A 20923-nucleotide genomic window follows, 5' to 3' on the forward strand; every position below is an offset into this window, starting at 1 on the left:
TACCCTAGAGGTATCAAACATTTTATTTATTTTTTAAAGAAACTACAGCAGTATATGTGATCACAAAATTATGAAGCACTGTAAAACGAAAGGAATGAAATGGCCTGGGTCCAAGCGCTAATGACCTCACACCTTTTCTTTCATACCATCACTCAGAAAAATCACATTATCTGAAAAGAAATAAAGAAAATTTAATCGTCAGGATTGTTTCGCCCTGTTGCAAGCCTTCACAGCCACAAAGACAAACAATGTGTTAAAATAAGCTGCAAAGACATGTATCTTGGAACAGAATAGTTCATAAAATAAAACATTGTCCGCTCTATCTCCCCAGAAAGCTGACAATTCAAGGCAGCCATATATATATATATATATGAAACAAGTGTGCTAAACCTGATGAAAAGCTGCTGAACAGTCAAAGACACCAGAAACATTTTAAAATAATGGTTTAATTCTTTGACTATGATCTCTATCAGTTGCAGCTTATTCCTTTTTCTTTTGTCATTTTCAGTAAGCACTACCATGTCATCAGCCTATGGGACCACAGGAAGCTTGTATTTCACCAAGCCTCGGTAATTTCTAAAGCATTTTGAGACCGGGGATATTGAACACTAATAAATACTAATTGAAAATAAGAGACTTGCTTCTCCCTCCCAGCTATTTATGAAGAGTAACCCACAGCACTGCTAGCTGAACTGCTCATGTGAAAACTTGATCACTATTGTTTCACAGCAGAAACATCCAGAATTGTGGTGGGCTTTGGTTTTTTTCCTTCTCCTCTGGCCCAGTCTTGTAGATAGACTTGTGTAATAGAAATGTTTGCTCTACTACCCAATTTTAGCCCTTCCTCAAAAGCCACAAGATAGTGGCTCTACCCACAGTAAAGAAGTCAGATGCCCACGCTATGTAAAGGCTCCAGGAAAAAGTGGAGTTCCCCCGTTCTCTCCTTCATTGTGTCTACCCAAGGGACAAGTCTACCCCCTATCCATTCCACACTCTTCTTACTACTACTACTGGCTCCCAGACTGAGGTCTTTCTAAGTTCTCCATCGAGTTATCCCCACGTAAAACATCTGTCAGAAACAGAGGTCCTTAAAGTTGGTGCAGCCTCCAGTCTTAAACAGGAAGAAAAAACTCCCTGCCAAACCGAGACAGAGCTGCTAAGCAAACCCTGCTTAGGGAAGGAATCTGCCTGACCTGCAGTACTACATACCAGTGTTCTTAAAACACCCCGTATCTACCTCCTGCACCAACTGGTGGACGTGAGCAAACGACCAACAGTTGGCAACGATACGCTCTCATTTTGTGTGTCTCCACAAGCAGCGCCACGGGACACCTGGTGGTACAGCCCATTCGTCCCCAAGTGTGGATGCTGAGGATGAAGACAAACCGAGCTCCATTTCAAAGGTCCTCCAGCCCCTCGCCATTTTAAAAGGGCAAGGTAGGCCTTGGCATGTTGTTCCTTACCGGCTATAATTGTTGTGGCTTGCCGCCTCACGTTGTTTTTATCTGTATATTCACCATAATCTATCTTCCCTTCAACGTAGAGTCGAGCACTGAAAAAATGAAGAATTTTGTCCTGGTCAGAGAACTGTACTGCTGCTTCCTCCCATACATCCATTTCCAAATACACAGGCTTCTGTGACCGTTGTTTGTGGCAGGTCTGCTCACTTTATTTTACAGCACTTTTATCTTTGTATAGCGCCGGGTCACCGTAATTATTACATCAATCCATTATTAAGGCATTAAATCCTCAACCACATTTGTTACTCACCCCTTCTTCACATACTGATAGGTAACATCCCTGAGACCCGGCCTGAAGACGGAGATCCTGTGCCATGTCGTCTTCTGAGTGATATCACCTAAGTTACATAAAAATAACAAAGCTGGGTGCCAAATCCCCTTTTTGACACAAGCCTCAGAAATTAGTTTCAACATGTCGGTGTACTCAAATTATGAATGAAAAGTGATTTGGAGATGGAAGCACAGTAGCACTCAATCTCCCACTCCACACTAGAACTCGATGTTGCACTTATCTGTGTCCAAATGAAAACATCGTACAGAAGCACAGTTCAAACAAGAGATCAGTTTTCCTGGAAGCCAGTGCTCATACTAGAATTTTTTTTCTCCACACACACACTCCACGTTGAACAAAAGTTAGAGAAAAAGAGACATCTGTGGCTGCAGACTGACGGAAGAATCAAAAAGAAAATATATAATTCTTTTTGGTTTTTCTTCTCCTCTTGGAACACAAACAAGAGTATGGAACCTGTTACACCTCTGGCAACCCCAACGGTGAAGAACTGCCAACTTAATGCTCTTTCCCCTCCTCCAGAGGAAGGTCAACACGCAGGTCTCTAGTCAATACATGCTGCCGGGGATCAGTAAGAGACATACAAATGCACCAGCGTCCCTAGTGACCTCGAAGAAACTTCCCTGCACCCCGAGAGATTCACACGGCAGCCTGGAGACAAAGCGTGGTGCTACTGAACAGGCAAACACGGCCTCGGAACATGGCAGAAGGATGTTGCCCGTCGCAGACTCACCTCCCTGGCTTGCCTCGCTTTCCCCTGTTCGCCACATCTCGTTGGTTGCAAGAGAAAAGATGGTAACAGGATTTTTGCCCTCCACTTGCCTCATGATAGGGTCCTGTCCAACCCGACCAAGCAACTGAACACGGTTCATGGCTGAAAGGTGAGAGAGTAAATACAAACACGGGTGAGTTGTGATGCTTCGAATCACGGCAAGTCGTAAGGCAGCAGCTTCTGTCAAAGGCCAGAACAGTGACGGTCTGCACCTCCTAGCTGTTTTTCAAGCTCCTGTGACTTTTGGCTCATTCAGGCCCTGCAACTGGTTGACCATGCCTGTACAATCATTATCCCTGCTGAATAAGCTCATTTAGAGAGCTACAGGTTCTTTATTCTTTCTGTTCCTTTGTCATCTTTCTCACAGGCACATCCGTATGTCACTTGAGACTATTTTGCATTTACTTATCTTGACTTTTACTTTTTTCATTATGATAAAACCACATCGCATTGCCTTGTTTTGTCCTTAAAATCGTACCTTTAAAACAACAAAGCTGCATTATTACACCCCATCCTCTGAATTAAGAGGGTCACTACTTTTTACACAGGTACCAGGACTAGGTGGACGCAATTTATGTTGTTCAAGGACAACTGGAGGTCAGGGAAGCATCACTCTTGCACCTTGAGCACATGAACTGAATGGTAAAGACTGAAGCGTACACTTGGAGCAAATCGTGCTGGGGCAGCAGCACCGGAACAAGACCCCCAGGCATACAGGAGTCTGAGACTCAAGCTCGTGAGACACCTAAAGGCAGGCGTTAGAAAACACGACAACCGTGTACCCCATTCACCGCGTCAATAAACCACTGCTACCTGCCTTTGACAGTTTGTTCTCCACATCACAGCTTTTTTCTCTACCTCTTAAGGGCTGCTTGACTTGACAGAGATAGATAGGAAGCTACTTAAGAGTCTGTTGGTTTGAAACACCACTTTCTTAGTTACTGCCTTCAGGAGGTACCCTTCCTACCTGTTTCTCTCCTGGCATATTTCAGCCATTCTAAAACCGAGATTAAAAACCCCAAAGAGTAACAGCTAAGTTTCATCTGAGGAGCTACTTACATCTTTCCAGTACCAATGAGCCAACTGTTTCAGACTCATGTCTTACAAACTGGCGAAGCACCTGAAGGAACAGACAGATGTTAGTTTCCAAAACACAAAGCACGAACAGTATTCACATGCCTTTAGACCTCGTTTTCTGAACACTTAAGAGGTTTTGCAAGTAACATTCTTCTCTGGAGACTTATGTGGGCACTGAGGGAAGAAATCTGTTCAGCTAAATGAAGGCAACAGGATAATTCAAAGAGTATCTGGGGTTAAAAAGCTGCCAAGGAAAAGCACAGCATGAAGGTACATCTCCAGCAATTATTTTTGGGACACAGAGTAACTACTGTTTTTATGTAATATGTAATAGGAGGGGGAGGGGTTTGAAGCAGAGGGATTGTTTAGTTGGTTGGGCTTCAGTTTTTTGGGAACAAACAGTTTTGATCGTTTCATCAACTTTCTGCTTTGGTTCAGAGATTAGCAAGGTGAGCCCCAAACGTATGCCTATCCACTGCCGTAAGCAGCGTGATGCACTAATGACCCCTCAGTCCTGCGCAAACAGTGAATCAAGGCCACAAAAACCTGAGTGCTGCAGGTAAACACAAGCGAGAAAAAGAAAAGGAACTGACTTGACACTGGCAAATATCACATCCTAGAAGAAAGGAGAAACGCAGAGCCCAGGAACACTGCTGCAAGAGGCCCACACGCAGAACTGGAACAAAAGCTCATAAAATCATCTTGGTTGGAAAAGACCTTTAAGATCATCAGGTCCAACCACTATCCTAACAGTACCAAGCCCACCACTAAACTATGTCCCTAAGCACCATATCTACACACCTTTCTCTTATAACAAGTGTTGCAAAACCTGAAGGAAGGCAACACTGACAGTCCCGTGTTGAACAGAGGAGCTAAACCAGAGGAAATGCAACTTGCAAAACGAAAGTTCTTTGGTGCATCTGTGCCTACATGGTTCTTTGATGTGTATGCAAATCATCTAAAGACTCGTTCCATGTGTAAGCCAGATCTTTTAATACATCATTTTTTTTCAGTAGCTGAGTAACTGAGGTCCAGCATCTGCATTCTTCAGAGTATGAGCACGAACAGAACTCCCCTGTTTTCTTCATGGGTTGTGCCACAGATTTTTTTTGAGAAATGACAAATAACACCCGTGACCTGACTGGTCCACGGGAGAATTCAGACTTTTTATTCCCCAGGGGCACATCCAGTGCTGGGATAAGGCACCAGCAGCCACAGCCGGCCCACGCAGGAAAGGCCGTCCGCGGGCAGCGGAGCCGGGGCTCTGCCCACGCCGCTCCGCGGGCGGGCGGCCTCCCCGCCGGGGGCGCGGGCCCGCGACCCTCGGTCCCTCCCGTACCTCGCACGTTATAACGCCGCAAACGGGGACGGCACCGAGACCCTGCTTCCGTGACGAGAGAGTTACTACAAGCCCCGCGGCGGGCTGAGAAGGCGCAGGGGCTGCTCCTCCCCGCGGCGGGAGGGATTTTAGCGTTTTAGCGACACCTCCCCCCGCCCCGCACCACCCCCACGGCGCTGCGGGTACCCCGGGGCCCGGGAAGGGCCGCCCCGGGGCGCCGAACTCCCTCGGGGAACCGTTCAATCCTCATGTCCCCCGGCCCTACCTGCCACGCTGGTCTCCGCAACATGCCGCCGCCGCGCCTGCGGAGAGAAAAGCAGGGCTGAAGCGCCGCCGGAGGGAGCCCCGGCCCGCCGCCAACACCCCCGGCCCCACCGCCCGCTCCCCGCCGACCTCCCCCTCCCGCCCTCCCTCCACACCTCTCCCGCCGCAGCCCTCGCAGAACGGCCGGAAGCGGAAGGGAACAGCTGGGTCCTGCCCTAAGAGGGTCCGGCGGGAAACGCGACCCCCTCCCGCCGCCACCGACGGGTCTGAGGGGGCCGGCGGCGGGAAGCGGCCCGGGGGGGGGCAGCAGGAGGCAGAGCACGGCGGGGGTGGGCCCGCAGACCCGTGCGGAAGCCGGCGGGGGGGGGGGGGGCTCCCGCCCGGGGAGGGGAGGCGGGCCGCTGACCCCCACCGCCAGGCTTTGGCCCACGGGGGAGGGGGAGGTCCCGGATGGCGGAGAGGGAGACCCAGAGGGGAGGAAAAAAAAACCCAAAGTCATTCTGTCGTAGGTAAAAGGATTAAAATCTTTATTTACACTTTTCGCTTCTTAATGAGTGGGATCTAACAATTTAAAAGCCAGCGCTACTCAGCACTTCAAAGCAAACTTCAGTAAAACGCGAAAATAACCAAAGTTACCAACTTGACACACTCTCCCTCGTAACAGTACAACGTTCGTGTCCAACTCCCAGAGCTAGACACACAGCCAACAAGGACTCAAAAGTTACATTAAGCAGGGGGGTGAGATTTAATAAATACTAAAACACAGACACTTCACATGGGGAACTCCAAAAAACCAGAGAAGGCCTAAGAAGCCCATCGAAATTTCCTTCATCTTTGCTGAAAGGCTGCAGTTTGCAGGCAGGCAGTTGCACCACATGTAAGATTGTGGAAGGGGAACAGGTACATGGACCCACCTGCCAGCACAGGACAGCCATTCCCCCCACTTCAAGCAAGGAGTCCTTGCCAACCAACATAAATCAAGTCAGGCATCAGGGACCAGTCTGCAAAAAACTTAACCACATCAGTTACATGATATTGTGCTTGTTGCTGAAAGTTAAGGGAGGGGAAGTTTTCCTTAAACTTCCACAAGCAAGGCCCCTTAACTCAAAGTGTTTCCTTTTCCTCTTTGTCCCCCTCAGTGAAATGCCATTCCCAAGTCCACGAGGATTGCTATGTAACCAGCCCATCTCCTGATATGTCATTAAGACTGTCTACCATAGTTCCCCACCTCCTCACCTCTAGGAGGACCCAGCTGTAGATACTGGCTCCATGTACAGCCACTATCTCCTCTCTAAAAGTATGCAGGTGGCCAGAGTGTTAAGACCACAAAAACATCATCAAGAACAGGGCCCAACTAAAAGAGGGAAGTGAGTAGAGGAAATGCCATCCTTTCCTTTCTATGTCAAAGCTATTCTTAGTCTAGAACAAGACCAGTTACACAAGAAATTAAAGAGGTAAAAGCGTGAGGACAATAATCTTAAATCCCATGGTCTGATGCTTGTAAGATAGTCATTCTTCCCTCAGCCAACATCTCATCATAACTAAGGAGGGAACCAAAAACCGCAACAGGGAGAGCCAATATGGGGCATCGGTCTGTGCACACCCTCTGCTTTCACAGCGCCATTCAGCAGCCAGAGCTTTTTGGACAACACAGAAGTTCAGTAACCCAAAGTAAAGCTAAATGAGCGACAGCTCTTCCCGCCCACCAGGCGCTTGCTGTTCTGCTTAGAAGAGGTTTCAGACTCTTGCAACTTGGCATTTCCTAAGGGCTGGTCCTTCATGAGGGTCTGGGCAAGTCGGGCTGCTTTAAGTTCCCTGCAGGGGGGGAAGACGGAAGGAAGGAGAGGAAGAAAACCCAATCAGCTACAACAGCAAGCTCTGAACAATCTCACACAAGAAGCTTACTGCAGTACTCCAGCATCACTGGAGAGCGGTGACTTTTCATCCCAAAGGTGACTTGATTACTGTAGGTTTCTCTAGAGTTTCTACTTAAGAACAGATCAGCTTTGAAGGTTTACCAAAAGAAAACTACTCATTAAGTCAGCAACACACTGGCACCAGCATGAAAAGTCCCTAGCTCAGTCTTTCTCCTGTTGTTTCAGATATTCGCGAATGGTGAAACTTAGATCAGTGCCATCTCGTGCGGCACGAACACCTAATAAAGGCACCTGCTTCTTTCCCATTGCCTTTTTTCCCTAGTGCTTGCTGCTCTCCCAGAGCTCATGCTGTCCTGTCTACATGGAAAACCTAATTTGCCAGCTGACTATTGCACCAAGATGGGTGCTGGGGCAGTTCCGGGATCCCAGCACCTCAAAATGTTACTGCCAACAGCAGTGAGAGAGAGCAAAGAGAAGAGGACGTCTGCCACCATCTGATACTTCTCTTCCATCTGTGCTAGACCACTATCTCAGTGCAGTATCAGTTCTTCACCTGCCTGCTGGCTGCCTATTGTATCAGTATTTTCCATCACCAGTGGTTGCAGTAAGCATGCGAGTTCACTGCTCTAATTTAGCCAGCTCCTCAAAGCCAGAAGTGAACCACTGCTGCTTGAGCATCACAAGTCCCTGCTACAGCCCCATCACCCTCCCAGCTCCAGGTACAGGAGCTGACCAGGTGTTTCTGCACATTGGGTCTCCCAACACTACGGCCCTACATTTAAGCCCAGTGACCAACACTTGTTGCGACCACGTCTTCTCCCCTTCATGCCCAAGCCAGCCCTACCTTTCCAGCATGGCAGTCTTGCACTTCTCCACATTTAGCTGCTTCTGGAGCTGCATGGCTTTTCCACGTGAGGGACAGAGAACTGGATGTTTAGTAAGAGCTGTGGCAGAAGGCCTTTCCGCTGGGTCAGGATGGATCATAAGCTAGAAGGCAAAGGAGTTCAGGGTTTACACTCCCTCTGTCACACGCCAACTGGAAAACCCTCCATCCTGTCAAGACTACTTCCTCACCTTGAGGAGTTCAAGAAAGCAATGAGGAAGCTTCTGGGGGATCGATGGGATGTTGCCTTTGCGGATGTGGTGCCACATGGCCCCATTGTGAGGCAGCGGTGCCGCGCCAGCTGCTAGAGCTACTGTGAGTGCCAGGGCAAAGATGTCTGCCTTCGGCAAATAGCAGTATTGCTGTGCAGGGAAGATAAACAGTTATAGAAAGGAAAAATCTTGCTGTACTGAACAACAGTGGGTTAGGACACGAGCTCAAAGAGAAACAGCCAGACAGGTGTATGTATGACACTGCCTTCACCATCCCAGTTAGCTGTTTTCTCCTCTTTAGGATAAAAACACTGGTAGCAGGTAGTATTGGTTATTACTAGGACATTGGCTTTCACCCAGTCATGAGCGGCTTTCAGCCCACGTTAAGAGTCTCCACGGCAAATCCAGAGGACAGCCTAACAAACGCGTGCCTCCAGCCTTCACCACAAGGCAGTAAGCCAGCCATGCCCAACTCAAACTAAAGACTTCATGTGATACGTTGAGCTAATAGTTCCTGAATTGACTCGTGGCACAAAAAGATACTGTCACTTAAATACCCAAGTTGATGAACACATTGAAGCTGGTTGTTGCATACTGATTCCCTTTTTTGTTCACTGTCCAGACTGAAAGAACTGCAGTCAGTTTAAGAGGTGCGTTGTGTCTCCCACCTTTCCACACTACCTGAGATCAGCGCTCGTTATACAAGGCATTTGTCTGGGTGCACATATTCCTCAGTAATCACATCCAGCAGTTTAATCTCAGTTGTGCGTGTAAATGATAACCTGATAAAGATTTTGTCCCATTCATCCCGTGCAGGTAGAGTAGTTGTAATAATCTGATGATAAAGTTACTTATGAAGTATGTTCAATATTTACAAGAGTCACACCTATACTGTTCTTAATAAAGTGTTAATTTTGCTGATCACAGCCAGACCAGACACAAGAAAGGGGAGATAAGGCAAGGATCATGCCAGACTAATGATTTCACTACAGCTGATCTCCCCCCACTTGCTCACTGCCCTGTTCTCCCCACTAGCAGCTGTACCTCTTGCAAAATCTCGTTGGCCAAAAACCGTCTGTCTCCTTCCTCCACCTGGGGGTTTGTTATTGATGTCACATGGCCAAGGTCACCTGCAACAAAGATCAAACAACTAAGGGAGCAAACTGATGTAAATCTCCTCCATCAATAAAAGCCTGCATTTCAGACACCAACAGAGCAAATCAGGAAATACTGAGTGAGAGAGCAAGCCGCCTCCTACTCGGGAATCCAGGCTTGGAAACAAGCACAAGAGCTTCCTAGGACATGTCTCCTTAAAGGAATTAATTCTGGTAAGTAGCAGAGGCATTCAGGCCTCTGCTATCAGTTTTGTATGCAAGTCTCATTAGCCAGCAGAACAGAGCAGTATCAAGCAGTGATGAGCAGCCCTAATCTTAAGCCAGTTTTAAGGTGGGCGAAAGCCTACCAATCTTATACACCACGCCAGAAGAAAATTCATCTTCACTGTCACTGTCGTCCTGCCCAGCAGGGCTCGCAACTGCCAGCTGGTGACATATGAAGATATTACCTGCAAGACAGTGAAGTTCAGCAATAGTGTGATATCAGTAGCCAGACTGCAGCAGCCTGACAACTTTGTAAAAATCCCACCTGTCAGGCTAGCTAAGATTTGCAGCCAGAGAAACTATGCACATGCTTCCCACCCATTAGTCTGCTTTCTGCCAAGCTCATGTAATCAGCAATACAGCTTACAGAAGACAGTTGTATCTTGTGCATGAAATATTCTAGTGCAATCAACTTTTCTGCCCCTCCCTCTGCTCCCAAAGCTAGAAGCGTGGCTTCAGCAGGAAAAAGGAGCTCTGCTGTAAGGACGTAACTATGTGACCGTGGGGGAGAGTCTTGCCCTGGAGGTGCCCATCCTCAGCTGCAGAGAGGAAAGCTTGTTCCTATTTTTTGCAGGAACTTAATCCCTCAGGGTAGGTACAATAAATATTAACTTCTCACTCCAGCTCTCACATACAAAGGTCAAGTGTTGTGCAGCAAGACAGCAGCAAATAAGGAAGTCCCTGTTTTCATTAGCAGCCCTACTTGCTCCACCTGTATGAAAGTGATTCCCATGAGCCAGGATAATGAAGATTACGAGACAGGAGCAAAATGCTGCCAACTATCAGAGAAGGGTCAATTTTAAAGCAGCAGTAATGACAAGATTGAAAAAACCCGGACCCACAAGACATTCACCTTTTAGAGCAAGACCCTCTTTCATTTGAAGCACTGTAATAGGTCCAGTCAGAAGGACCTATTACAGGTCCTACCCCTGGAGGGTCACTTGAAGGACCCTCCACAAAGGAGGCAAGCACTGTACTTACTAGGTTTGATATCCAGGTGCACAAGGCCAGAGTTGTGAATATATTTTAGCCCCATGGAGACTTGTAACAATATTTCTTTCAGCTCTGCTTCTAGGAAGTACTGGCCAAGCTTTGCATTTTCCAGCAGCACGTCTTGGAGACTCCCACCTAGATGAAAACAGTCAGTCTGAGACCTGACAAATTTCATGGAATAGCGTGTTTGAAATAGCTTAGTAGAAACTATTGCCCAGAGCACTTGCAGGCTTGCTGGTGACAAACCCCCACCAGACCAACTATATATGCTCTAGTGATCCAACTTGGCTATCACCATTTGGCTTCAGCCTTTCCATTGCCTCAGAGCATCCAGTCTCCTGCTTGCCAAGGACTGAGCAACTGCAGTTCTACCTACAGCACCAGGAGGGCTGACCTGGTAGTGATGCTGCTACTGCAAGGGAACAGTGGAAATTTAATTACTTCTGCCATGCATACAGGCAGAAAGCAGGTGTATGAACAGTATAGCAAGGAAATAAAGCTCCCTCTAGCAGATTTCTGGTTGAAGAATGTAACATTTGGCACAAACAGTTTTGTGGGTCCCCATTAAGGCTTTCTGGCTATTTCAGGACTAGCAAGTATCATGGCCTCTCTCCCCATGCGCCTGCTTTTTCACCACTTCTCCTTTAGTCTCAGATGTTCACCCATGAGAACGCAAGAAATGAATCAATGTTGATCACCACATTCCGTGGTTACCTCCACCAGATTTGAGGTCATTACTCCAAACACGTATCACCAAAGACTACAGGAGCAGTTGAAAGACGAGACCTACATATTTACTTTCAGCTCCTCTGATAACAAGAGGTGTCTTTTCCAACATCTCCCAAACAGTGGTACAGCCAAGGGCAAACTCAAGTAAGAGTGTACCACCCTGCCCGCACCACCCCTTTTACAGTTTACCTCACTACTTAGCTCTGTTCCTCTGCAGCTGTTGAGTCCGTTTTTCTAGCCAAGATGCAAGGTGCCTTCATCTCAACCAGGTAGCCACTGTTCAAATCATTACTCTTCTTCATTAAGAAGTGTTTGTTTCCAAGAGACATGGTGTTTAAGCTAGCTGCTCGAGTCACTTATATCAGGTTCTACCTGGGCAGTCCCAGACACAGCTCTAAGCACCGGCATGGGGGATACTTTCCAGGCCAGCCAATGCAGAGGAGCAGTTTTAAAAATCCCACAAATTTGAGAGTATTCACTATTTGTAAGACGTTGGCACCATTCAGAGCTTTGTCTAAATATTATGAGCCCTTACTGGATTCTCCATGGAGTGGCAGCCCCAGTGCAGTTTACTTTGTTATTAGCCAAAATGTCACATTTAAGTACAAAAGAAGGTGACTGCACCCATCCTGAGATCTCAGCCCTTAACAGTGTCACAGCTCTTACCATTGCAGTGTTCGTTTTGGATAATCATGTGATCGTCCTCTGCCCACGCCGAGTAGTAGCGCACAACATGGGGATGGTGTCCAAGGACAGCGTGAGCATAAACCTCACGCAGTGCCAGCTGCCTAGAGAAGCACAAATGGAAAAAGCAGTGGTGACAGGGTCGTGCCTGGGACCCTGAGAGGAGCCCTGTTTTACAGCGTGGCTTGAGAGGGGGAATGCAGAGGTATGTAGGATTCTCTCTTGGGTTTTGGCAGATGGATTGGCTCTCACAGCTGCTGAGGCAAAACCTGCCTTTGCTCAAATGTGCTGAGCAGCTGTCAAAAAAAAATAATCACTGAGCAAGTCTTTTGTCAAAAAGGGAAAGTCAGCTTCAAAGACCTCGCTTTAGCATGCAGGACAACACTAGTGGTCAATACAGATGTGAGCAGTGCTGGACATACGTACCACAAATGAACTATTTCACAGTTATTATTTTAAAGAGACTGGCTGCGTGGACCCAAGGAGTTCAGGTAAGCTGCCATCTCACTTGGCAATGCATGTGGCTTCTTCCCTTTCTCACACATTTATATCCAATAGTCCTGAAGTGACAGCTTCCCCCACTCTCCCAACTGTTACTTGGGAGTGCAACAGCAGCCAGTGGTTGCTCATGCCACCCCTCAGACACCTTTCGAGCCACATTCCCTCCTTCCCCATCACACCTCCCAAGAACATGCCCACCATTTCAACTGGCAGTTTCTAGCTAGCACACTCACTCATCCGAGGATCCTGCCAGAGGCCTTTTGGAGCGTTTGATGGCATAAACACATCCATCAAGGCGTTTGATGCACTTGTAGACAGAGCCAAATTCCCCCACACCAATTGTTTCTAGTTCCAGGAACTCCTTCTTGTAGCGGGAAACCATATTGCTCTCTTTCAGAGGGTATCTCTACAAGGTCACAAAAACAGCAAAGACAAGAAAGACTTAGATAATAACAACCATTTTTTTTTTTTTTAAGAGCTCTGTAGCACTTGCTCTCACAGAGCACCTGTGTTTCTCCCTCTCCCATTCTGGTTGTTCATCCAGGCCTGCCTGCAGGTGCACTGCCAGTTCTTGAAACACTACCTTTCACTTAGACATGTTGTGGGGTTTTTTCTGACCACCTAAAAAAGGCCATCTTGGCCTGCTTTGGCCGAGGGGTTTTTTTGTGCATTTATTTTTGTGTTAGGTTTTGTTGTTTTGTTTTTCTTTTTTAAAATCATTACTTGCTAGTCGTAGAGATAGAAATTGCAGTTAAGGAGAACTGTAGTCTAGTTGGCTGTGCGTGCCTAAGCCTCCCTGGGCTACTACCATCACATCTCTTGCCTGAGCAGCCCTGCCCAGTTCCTAGACCCATGGCTGATGGAGTCAGTCAGGGGTGAACAGCAGGCAACAACAAAATACTTGGCTTTTGCCCAGCTACTGCAGACTCAAGAAGACCCATTGCCAGCCTTGGTAGGTAGAAGTCCAGTGCCTCTGAATTACCCAGACTCATGTACTGAACTTTTATTTAAATAAGAACTATTGCCTATTTTGAGCTCAGGAGAGAAGCTTGGTGTGTTGGTTTAACATGGCCCCAGCTATGCAAGATCTGGCAGCTAAGGTTGCCTGCAGCAAGAACATTCTGCATCAGTTCAGGCTCTCATCAGGTTTGAAGCACCAGCTGTTGCCTAATGGCAGATTAGCAGGTCTCAGTGTATCGGTTTGTTTTCTCAGTGATTTCTCACTGGGAGCCACTTTTTCAAAGGGCTGAAAGCCTGCAGAACAGCTGGAACATCATTATTGCTACAGTTATAGTCACTAGGGAAACAGGAGCTGCTGGCACTGCTTGTAGAGTGATGTCTACTGGCAGGGGAGGTAAGCAAAGAAGAGATAAGCAGTGGAGCATGACGTGAACAACAAGAGAGTGGAATAAGTGATTTTTCTTCATCCTCCTGCGTCCCTTACAGGGACCGTGGCTCGTGTTGCACAGTGGTTTCCACAGAAACCACTGCTGTGATTGCTGCAATGTAGGGCATAGGACCTTAAAGGGTAGGGGTAAAGAGTTGGTCCTCACAGCCCGTAAGATGTGGCCAATATGAAGCAGCAGCCCTTCACAACAGGTTGTATGTCATAAAGGCAGCTGTATTTTACAGTATGTTAAAAAGCTCAGGGAATAAAGATACCTCCCTAGTACACAATTTTATCTCTATTACATGCTCAATCTAATCAGCACTCGAGCAGAATAATATTTCAGTAAGCCACAAGTTTTTTGAGGCTTTCTTCTGAGGAAAACAATAGTTGTGGTAGTCATGGATGTTACCTGGTAGCAGATTTACTCTGCAGCTGTAGTTTTGCCATCACCAGTTTTTCTGCAATACCAGTCTCCTCGGCTAGAGGGTACCATTATCCTTCCAGTAAGCCTGATTATTTCACAGTTACAATGAACAATTCTATCTACTTGCACGACACAAGAAAATTCCTTCAAGATGCTGCTCAGGAAAATTGGAGTTTTCTACCTCATCCGAATGCAGATATTTAATTCAGGCTTGGCTTGCTTTCCAGAAGCCAGCTGGATGAGTAGCTTCTGCCCAGATGAAACTGGGAAGGAAGAAGATTGCAGGACACTGCAGAAGGTTCCCACACCAGCTGCCCATCTCTGCCAGCACAACTGGGAGTGCCTGAGACCTCACACCCTGCCGCACGCAGCCAGGCCAACACCCCACCACTGAGGTTTGCCAGCAAAGCACAGACATTGGCAACAGCAAGAGAACACAGTTTTGTGGTGTGAGACAGTGTTTGCTTGCCCTGTAGCTCTGTAAGCTGTGGTGGGGGCTTCCCTTGGACCCCAAGGGCACACAGACACCCCCCAGCTGGGCATTCTCCTGCTGAAGGAGAGCACAGAATTTGCTGCCGTGCTTCATAAGTTTGCCATTATGAGTACTGCAGCTGAAACTCTGCGCTCAGCACTTATCCACATCAGAGCCATTCAGCTCAGTCTTTGTGCTTTCACAGTGCAGGTCCATATATTATTTTCAATAAAGAAGCCACGTTCCATTCACATCCAAAGATGCTCAGTACACTGATTCACAGGAACAGCAATACACTCGCTTTTTCGAACCACAAAGGTACAGTCACTATTCACACTAGCTCAATAATACAGTTCCCCTGAGAAGCCAAACTTACATTATACTTCCTAGAGAGACCTCCTGACCAAAATCAATGAGTTTTAGGATTATTTGTCCAAGTTTCAGATCTGCTTTGGTACAAGTCCCCTTTAGAGACAGGAATAATTTCAGAGGTTTTTGTCTCAAGCAAATGTTAACATAAAACATTCTGCTTGGAACTATTCTGTTATAGGTGTTCATCCTCTGTTATGATGCTATGATTTATAGTCTGATAGCAGAATAAATTTCACCAAACACCAAACCTTTACAAGCATCTTATCCTCTCTGTGGGGGGAAATACACAGGCCCTCACCTTTGTAGGCAGCTCCTGGTTTATCTGGCTTCTTGGATCAGGATCACTCCTGTAAGAGAAGTTTAGGAAAACCTGGATGTATCATTTCAGTGCAGCAATCCAACTGAGATTTGAAATGAAAATATTTTTTCAAAAGAATCTCCAAACCTTGCTTCGCTGTTTAATTAAAGACATATTTTGTAGAGGGTTAATACACAAGTTTCTAGTTGAGGCCTTAAAGGCTGTAGTCCCAAGCTAGGAAGTCTTTGTTTCCACTTAGAAAGCCTCCACGCACCAATTCAGTAGTGCCCACAGGACAGATTAGCATCGTTCAGGAGCGTCGTTCTCCTGGCCACCTTACTACTGGTGAAGCTACATAGGACACGACCTTGCACAACAAGCTCCCAGTGAAGGGGAGAGGACTGCCCCACTGTACTTTGAAGGGGGATACCCAGCTGAGCATGTTACAGTTGGGGCTATGAAAGAAGCTGAATGTCATTGTAGTGCACAGGTATTTGACTAAGCTTGTGTCTTGGTTAACCCAGACCAGATCCAGAACTTTTGCAGGTCAGCAGTAGCCTGCACCCATCTTAAAAGCTGTATAACATGCACGTCGTTTCTTCCGAGATGTGGGTATGTGCATAACTGAATCAAGCTCCACTCTACCCATGGTTGAGAAAGAAAGAGATACAATTTTCTCCTACAGCCATAGCATTGAGCTTAGCTGTTGATCCGCTGCTTACATTTCCAAACAAAGGAAATTATTGATTTTATTTATATTTCTATTGCCTTCATATGTCTGCTAATGTTTGCTCTGCACCAATGAACACTACAGAAGTGAATGAGTCATTGTTAGCAAACAAGTCCAGGTACTAAACCTCTCCATCATTACTTATCTCCTTCAAACAGTCTCCTTGCAGCCTGTTATTTAAAAGGAGTTCACTTACAAGTCTCCTCTGGTCTTCCGCTTGCCATTAGGAAGAAAGAGCATCTGTCGATATGACTCTGGTGTAAAGGGATTAATGTTGACAAGAGAAGCTTGGGTAGAGTCAGAGTCAGTACTGGGAGTAAATCTCAGATGTCGGAAGCCTTTGGATGGGTTTTTTGCCCCAGATGAAGGAAAAGCTGTCTTCGATAACAGGCTCTGTATTGAGAAAAAAAAAAAATTAGTGGCAGATAAGCCAGCAAAATGTTTTTGTTGCTGCTATGTCAGAGTAAAATATCTGTTCTCCTGCAAATCAAAAGCTCCGCTCCCTTCCTCAGGATAACTGAACCATTAAAACCCTGCATCCCTAATTTAGGCCTGGCAGTTTTCTTCTCCTTCCACAAAGTATTACGTTCTTTGCTAAGCCCTTTCAGACTCTGCTCCCTGCTCACTTGGGTGAGTCCTGCAGAACCATTTTGGCAAGCATAGTCCTCAGGAGGAGACAGCTGCTCATCTTTCCTACCTACAGAGACACAGAAATTGTGTCATCTGTTGTATTAATGTGGGAGACCCAATTCTGTCAAGCAGGGACTGCTGCATCAGTTTGGTGAGGACAGGTTTGTCAGGAGAGAAGACAGAACCTCACCCAAGTTTCCTTTCTGTTCCCCAGCAATACACAGCATTAGTATAGGGGAAGTTGGTAGAAATATTTTTTCCATGGCCACTGGCAAAGTGGCTAGAAAACAGGTCTCCTCAAGAAAAGAAAACAGTTTCAGAAATTTAAGTTCAGAAGGAATCTCTGGATCTCCTATAGTTCAGCTTCCCACAGAAGACAGGCCATTGGGTTTCACCTACTCATCCAAAACCTTTGGCTGAGTAAAGCGTAACTTCAGAGAAGCACCCAGAGTTGATCTGAAAACGTAGAAGTCCGCACACTTTCTGTGATGTGACCCCTTCAGTAACCATCAGCTTTTTGAAACACATTTGGTTTTGACTTGTTTCAGCTTGAAGAGAGTGGTGTATGGTCTAAAGGGGTTTTTACCATACCTCTTTCTTCTAGTTAAAAGCTCTTCAAGAACCCAGAACTCTCCCTGTCATGAAGATCAAGATACTTTGTATCTCTTTGGTCAACTGGTCTCTCTTGAGAGTGGAGATGTGGCTCCAGGATCTTATCTGGACTTCCTCCCTTCTCTCACTGAAAGGCTTTGAAAATAAAAATAAAGTCTAGAGCTGCCTGCAGTACCCTGCATCCACCTCACTGAAGCTGCACTCACAGATATAGCTACTTCAGGGACATAACTCTGTTTCTATACCGTACTTGGAAGTTCAGCTACTGGTTTACTGTGACCCTGAAAGTGCTTGTTGATTGCTTTCTCAAGCTCTATTCTGCATGTCCTTGCTCTTGGATGGAAAAGTTCTGCACATGGATGTATTAAAAGCACTATATGTCCAAGCCCAATTTGCCCAACAGCCTAGAAGCTCTTTAGAATAGTGGGTATGTTCTAATCTAGCCACAAGTCAAGAAAGGATCTAAAATACCATTGCAGCCTGCTGTTGTATGTATGCAACTCCCATCTGCTCTACTAGGGCTCTGTCTTGTAATCAAGCAGACTTGTCTCCTGTAACATCATCTGAGAGTAGCTGCTACCATACAGTGTAAGGCAGTTACCGTAACTAGCTCTAGCAATCTGTTCCTGGATTGAGTAAGTCTACAAAATACAATCATCTGCCCCCTCTGCCATGCATCCTAGCTGGGGCTCCAGTGCTCATCTGTCTGCAGTTAGGTGTGGCTCTGCTCTCTTGCCTTCAAATGTTCCAAGATCAATGCTCCCAGCCTCATTTATAAGCAGATTTAGGCCCTTTAGAGACCACCTTTTGCAGCATGCTTGGAAACCAGGACCTTTCTCCCAGAAGACAGCAAAGGAGAAGAAATTGTTGATTTAATACAGTTGCTGCTCATGGGCTACAAGGTGACAAACCACAGGCAGCATGTCTTGAAGCATTCAGCCAACGCGTTACCTACACAAGAGCATACACTGAAAGCACCCTGCACTACCAGTAGCCCATCTGGTGTGGAAAAGATTCTAGACCTCTCTCCTATTTTCAGATGAAATTCAGGGAGATTTCTTATAGAGAGTCATTGCAGGAAATTCTTGGAACGATGCCATTTAGAGCCGCTTTCCCCTAGAGAGCAGCAGGCCATTCCTCAGTAAATACGGCCACAGAGTTGGTCATATATGGCCATAGGTTCATCCTTCTCTCCACATGATCAGATTTCTGGAGGGGGACAGAACTCAAATCCTAGCTCAGAAGTACTGAAAGGACTGATCTGCGTACCACTTAAGCAAAGGAGCAACCAGTATATCAGTAGAGCAGGAACATGAGAGGGGACTGAAAGAACTACATTTCATTGCCAGTCTTGAATGCAAGAAGCCAGACAACAGGAGTTGTCTAGGAGCAGAGAAGCTGGCACAAGGTCTCCACTTGTGCTTACAGAAGACACAAAGCAGTGGTGGTATTATATTCTGTACAAGAAATTTCACAGAAAATAGGGGCTGGGATCATTCTCCCAAGAAACTAGCTCAATAAATAAGCTACATTTTAGGACAGTGACATAGAGGAAGACAGGCTAACCTTCCTCTACAAGCACACATTGATTTGTTAACCCTTCCACAGGGGATTTGCTACCTTGAGAAGAAGTCCTGCTTTCCCCAAATCCACTGAGCAGATCAGTTTCACACAGAGAGAATCAGCGTCACTGGACAAGCTGGCTGGAGGTGATCCAGACTTGCCAGACAAAGCATACCCCAGCCACAATGCTGATTTCCAGCTTCTTTCAAGAGAAAACCCATTTGCATCCAAAAATATGCTGTACAGAGCAGTCAGGGGAGTTGCCTGTCTCTAAGCTCCCCCTGGAATGAGTAGCTCCTCAAAAAGAGATGTATTTATCCCTCTGGGAGCACAGTGCACGTGTCCTACGGAGACACTACAGATGTCCACACCCCTAAGCAGAGCATAAGGGGCACATGGGCAGCCAAGGCACATGGTGGTTTGTTTCTTCCTTTTTTTTTTTTTTAAGTCGGACTGACCCAATGCCAACTCACTGGTTTTAACAACAGCTTGGAAAGAGTCAAGACACTTGCTCCCACACACAGGTTTTCTATTCACACCCACAAAATAACCCTTCCATAGCTAAGGAGCTCGTGGTCCAGCTTTCTAAAGGAAGAGTAGGAGGCTTAACAACAGTAACATTGAAAAAACCATGCTTTGCACAGGGCTAGCAACAGAACCCCTCACCACCCATGCAGTGATGCCCCAGCGACGCCGCAGACCCTTCCTGCTCAGACACAGGGCTGATACACACCATTACCTTGGGAGTGTGGGGGGTGTCACACAGCTGCAGCTTTTTCCAGGTGATGTGCAGTGGTGTCTCAGCATTACTGTGGCTCACGGATGGTGAAGGCTTCACAGTGGGACTCACCCAGGCCTTTGTCCTGCTCTGAAAAACCTCACTAAGCTTTCTCTGAGGGGTTGCTGACAGAGGACTGCTCCTTTGCCACTTGCGGAACTCATAGCTCCGGGGGGGGCTTGAGCTCAGGGCATCCTCCTCATTTACACTTCTGTCTTCACTCTCTTCACCACAACTGGAAAAATCCAGTCGCTGAATGAATTCATCACTGGTGTCCCAGTCATCCATCTCACCATATGAAACAGAACAGGTATGGCTGATGCTGGCCTGCTTTTGTAGAGGGAGAGGAAGATAGTGTTGCTTACACAGGCAGATTAACCATCCTCTTCCTTGCCTTATCAAAGGCACTAGTTCTACTTACTGCATGCACTCCCCCACCCCGATCCCACATACACAGAAACCCTGATCACTCATAAATGTTATTTGATGGCATTGGTTAAGGAAGAGTACCCCAGAATTAGCAAATACAAATCTATTCAGTTACTGTTCATGTAAAAACAACAGATTCTGCTTTTCACCTTGTTGGTGCAAGCCAGATACAACTCAGAAGTCACTGCCTTTCTCAGTAAGCCTCCAACACAACTTCTCCACCCACTAGTATTTCATACACCACTCCCATCACACACAGAAATAAAACAATCGCATCCTAAAAAACACATGCCAGCTCTCCCCTCATCCTTTTCTACCTGAAATTTCTCAACCACAGAAAAAAAAAAGAACCCACACTACCTACAGCTGTAAAAGCAGAGGGTGCCCCAAGCAGTTACTCAATAACCCCCAGGCAACCCTTCCCCTGCCCTGGCACATTTATAACCACCCCCCACACCTGGGCCATTGCAAATGGGAAACATCTGGAGCTCGACAGCACGTGTGCACAGGTGCCTGTGCCTAGGAAAGCTGGTGGCTGAGGGGTTTTGCTGTGGATGTGGACTTGCTGTGCCTGCAACCAACTCTGCAGGGAGCCAGGGCTCCCTCTGAGTCATCTCCTTGCTTCTGCACGCTCTTCCCTCCTCCAGCTTCCCAGGGCCTACGGGGAGGTGATGTTCGCTGACAGCCAGTCTGCTCCATGTTAACC

At 46.8% G+C, this 20923-nt stretch overlaps 1 protein-coding gene across 1 annotated transcript; it reads right to left on the reverse strand.

Annotated features, from left to right (window-relative positions):
- Positions 1-20076, reverse strand: WEE2 (WEE2 oocyte meiosis inhibiting kinase). The gene is made up of 16 exons (XM_086467842.1): positions 19750-20076; positions 16402-16598; positions 15476-15524; positions 12753-12925; positions 12001-12122; positions 10594-10740; positions 9696-9797; positions 9278-9363; positions 8213-8383; positions 7983-8125; positions 5263-5299; positions 3641-3701; positions 2543-2683; positions 1771-1858; positions 1464-1552; positions 1-170 (listed from the first exon to the last, which is right to left on the reverse strand). The coding sequence occupies exons 1-16, from the start codon at positions 20074-20076 to the stop codon at positions 127-129; spliced, it is 1977 nt and encodes a 658-aa protein (XP_086323968.1). The 3' UTR covers positions 1-126.
- Between the last annotated feature and the right edge of the window lie 847 nt (positions 20077-20923).

The sequence above is a fragment of the Leptosomus discolor genome, chromosome 1 (genome assembly GCF_034619465.1).
Source record: "Leptosomus discolor isolate bLepDis1 chromosome 1, bLepDis1.hap2, whole genome shotgun sequence".
Taxonomy (NCBI): Eukaryota; Metazoa; Chordata; class Aves; order Leptosomiformes; family Leptosomidae; genus Leptosomus; species Leptosomus discolor.

Bases quoted from the DNA above. Each gene is read 5' to 3' on its own strand.
- WEE2 (XM_086467842.1), bottom strand. From the start codon at position 20,076: ATGGATGACTGGGACACCAGTGATGAATTCATTCAGCGACTGGATTTT. The intron at 2,684-3,640 runs GTAAGTAGCTCC...CTCACCTTTCAG, and splicing joins CTCATTGGTACTGGAAAGAT to CCATGAACCGTGTTCAGTTG. The intron at 1,553-1,770 runs GTGAGTAACAAA...TCATTTTTTCAG, and splicing joins TATCAGTATGTGAAGAAGGG to TGCTCGACTCTACGTTGAAG.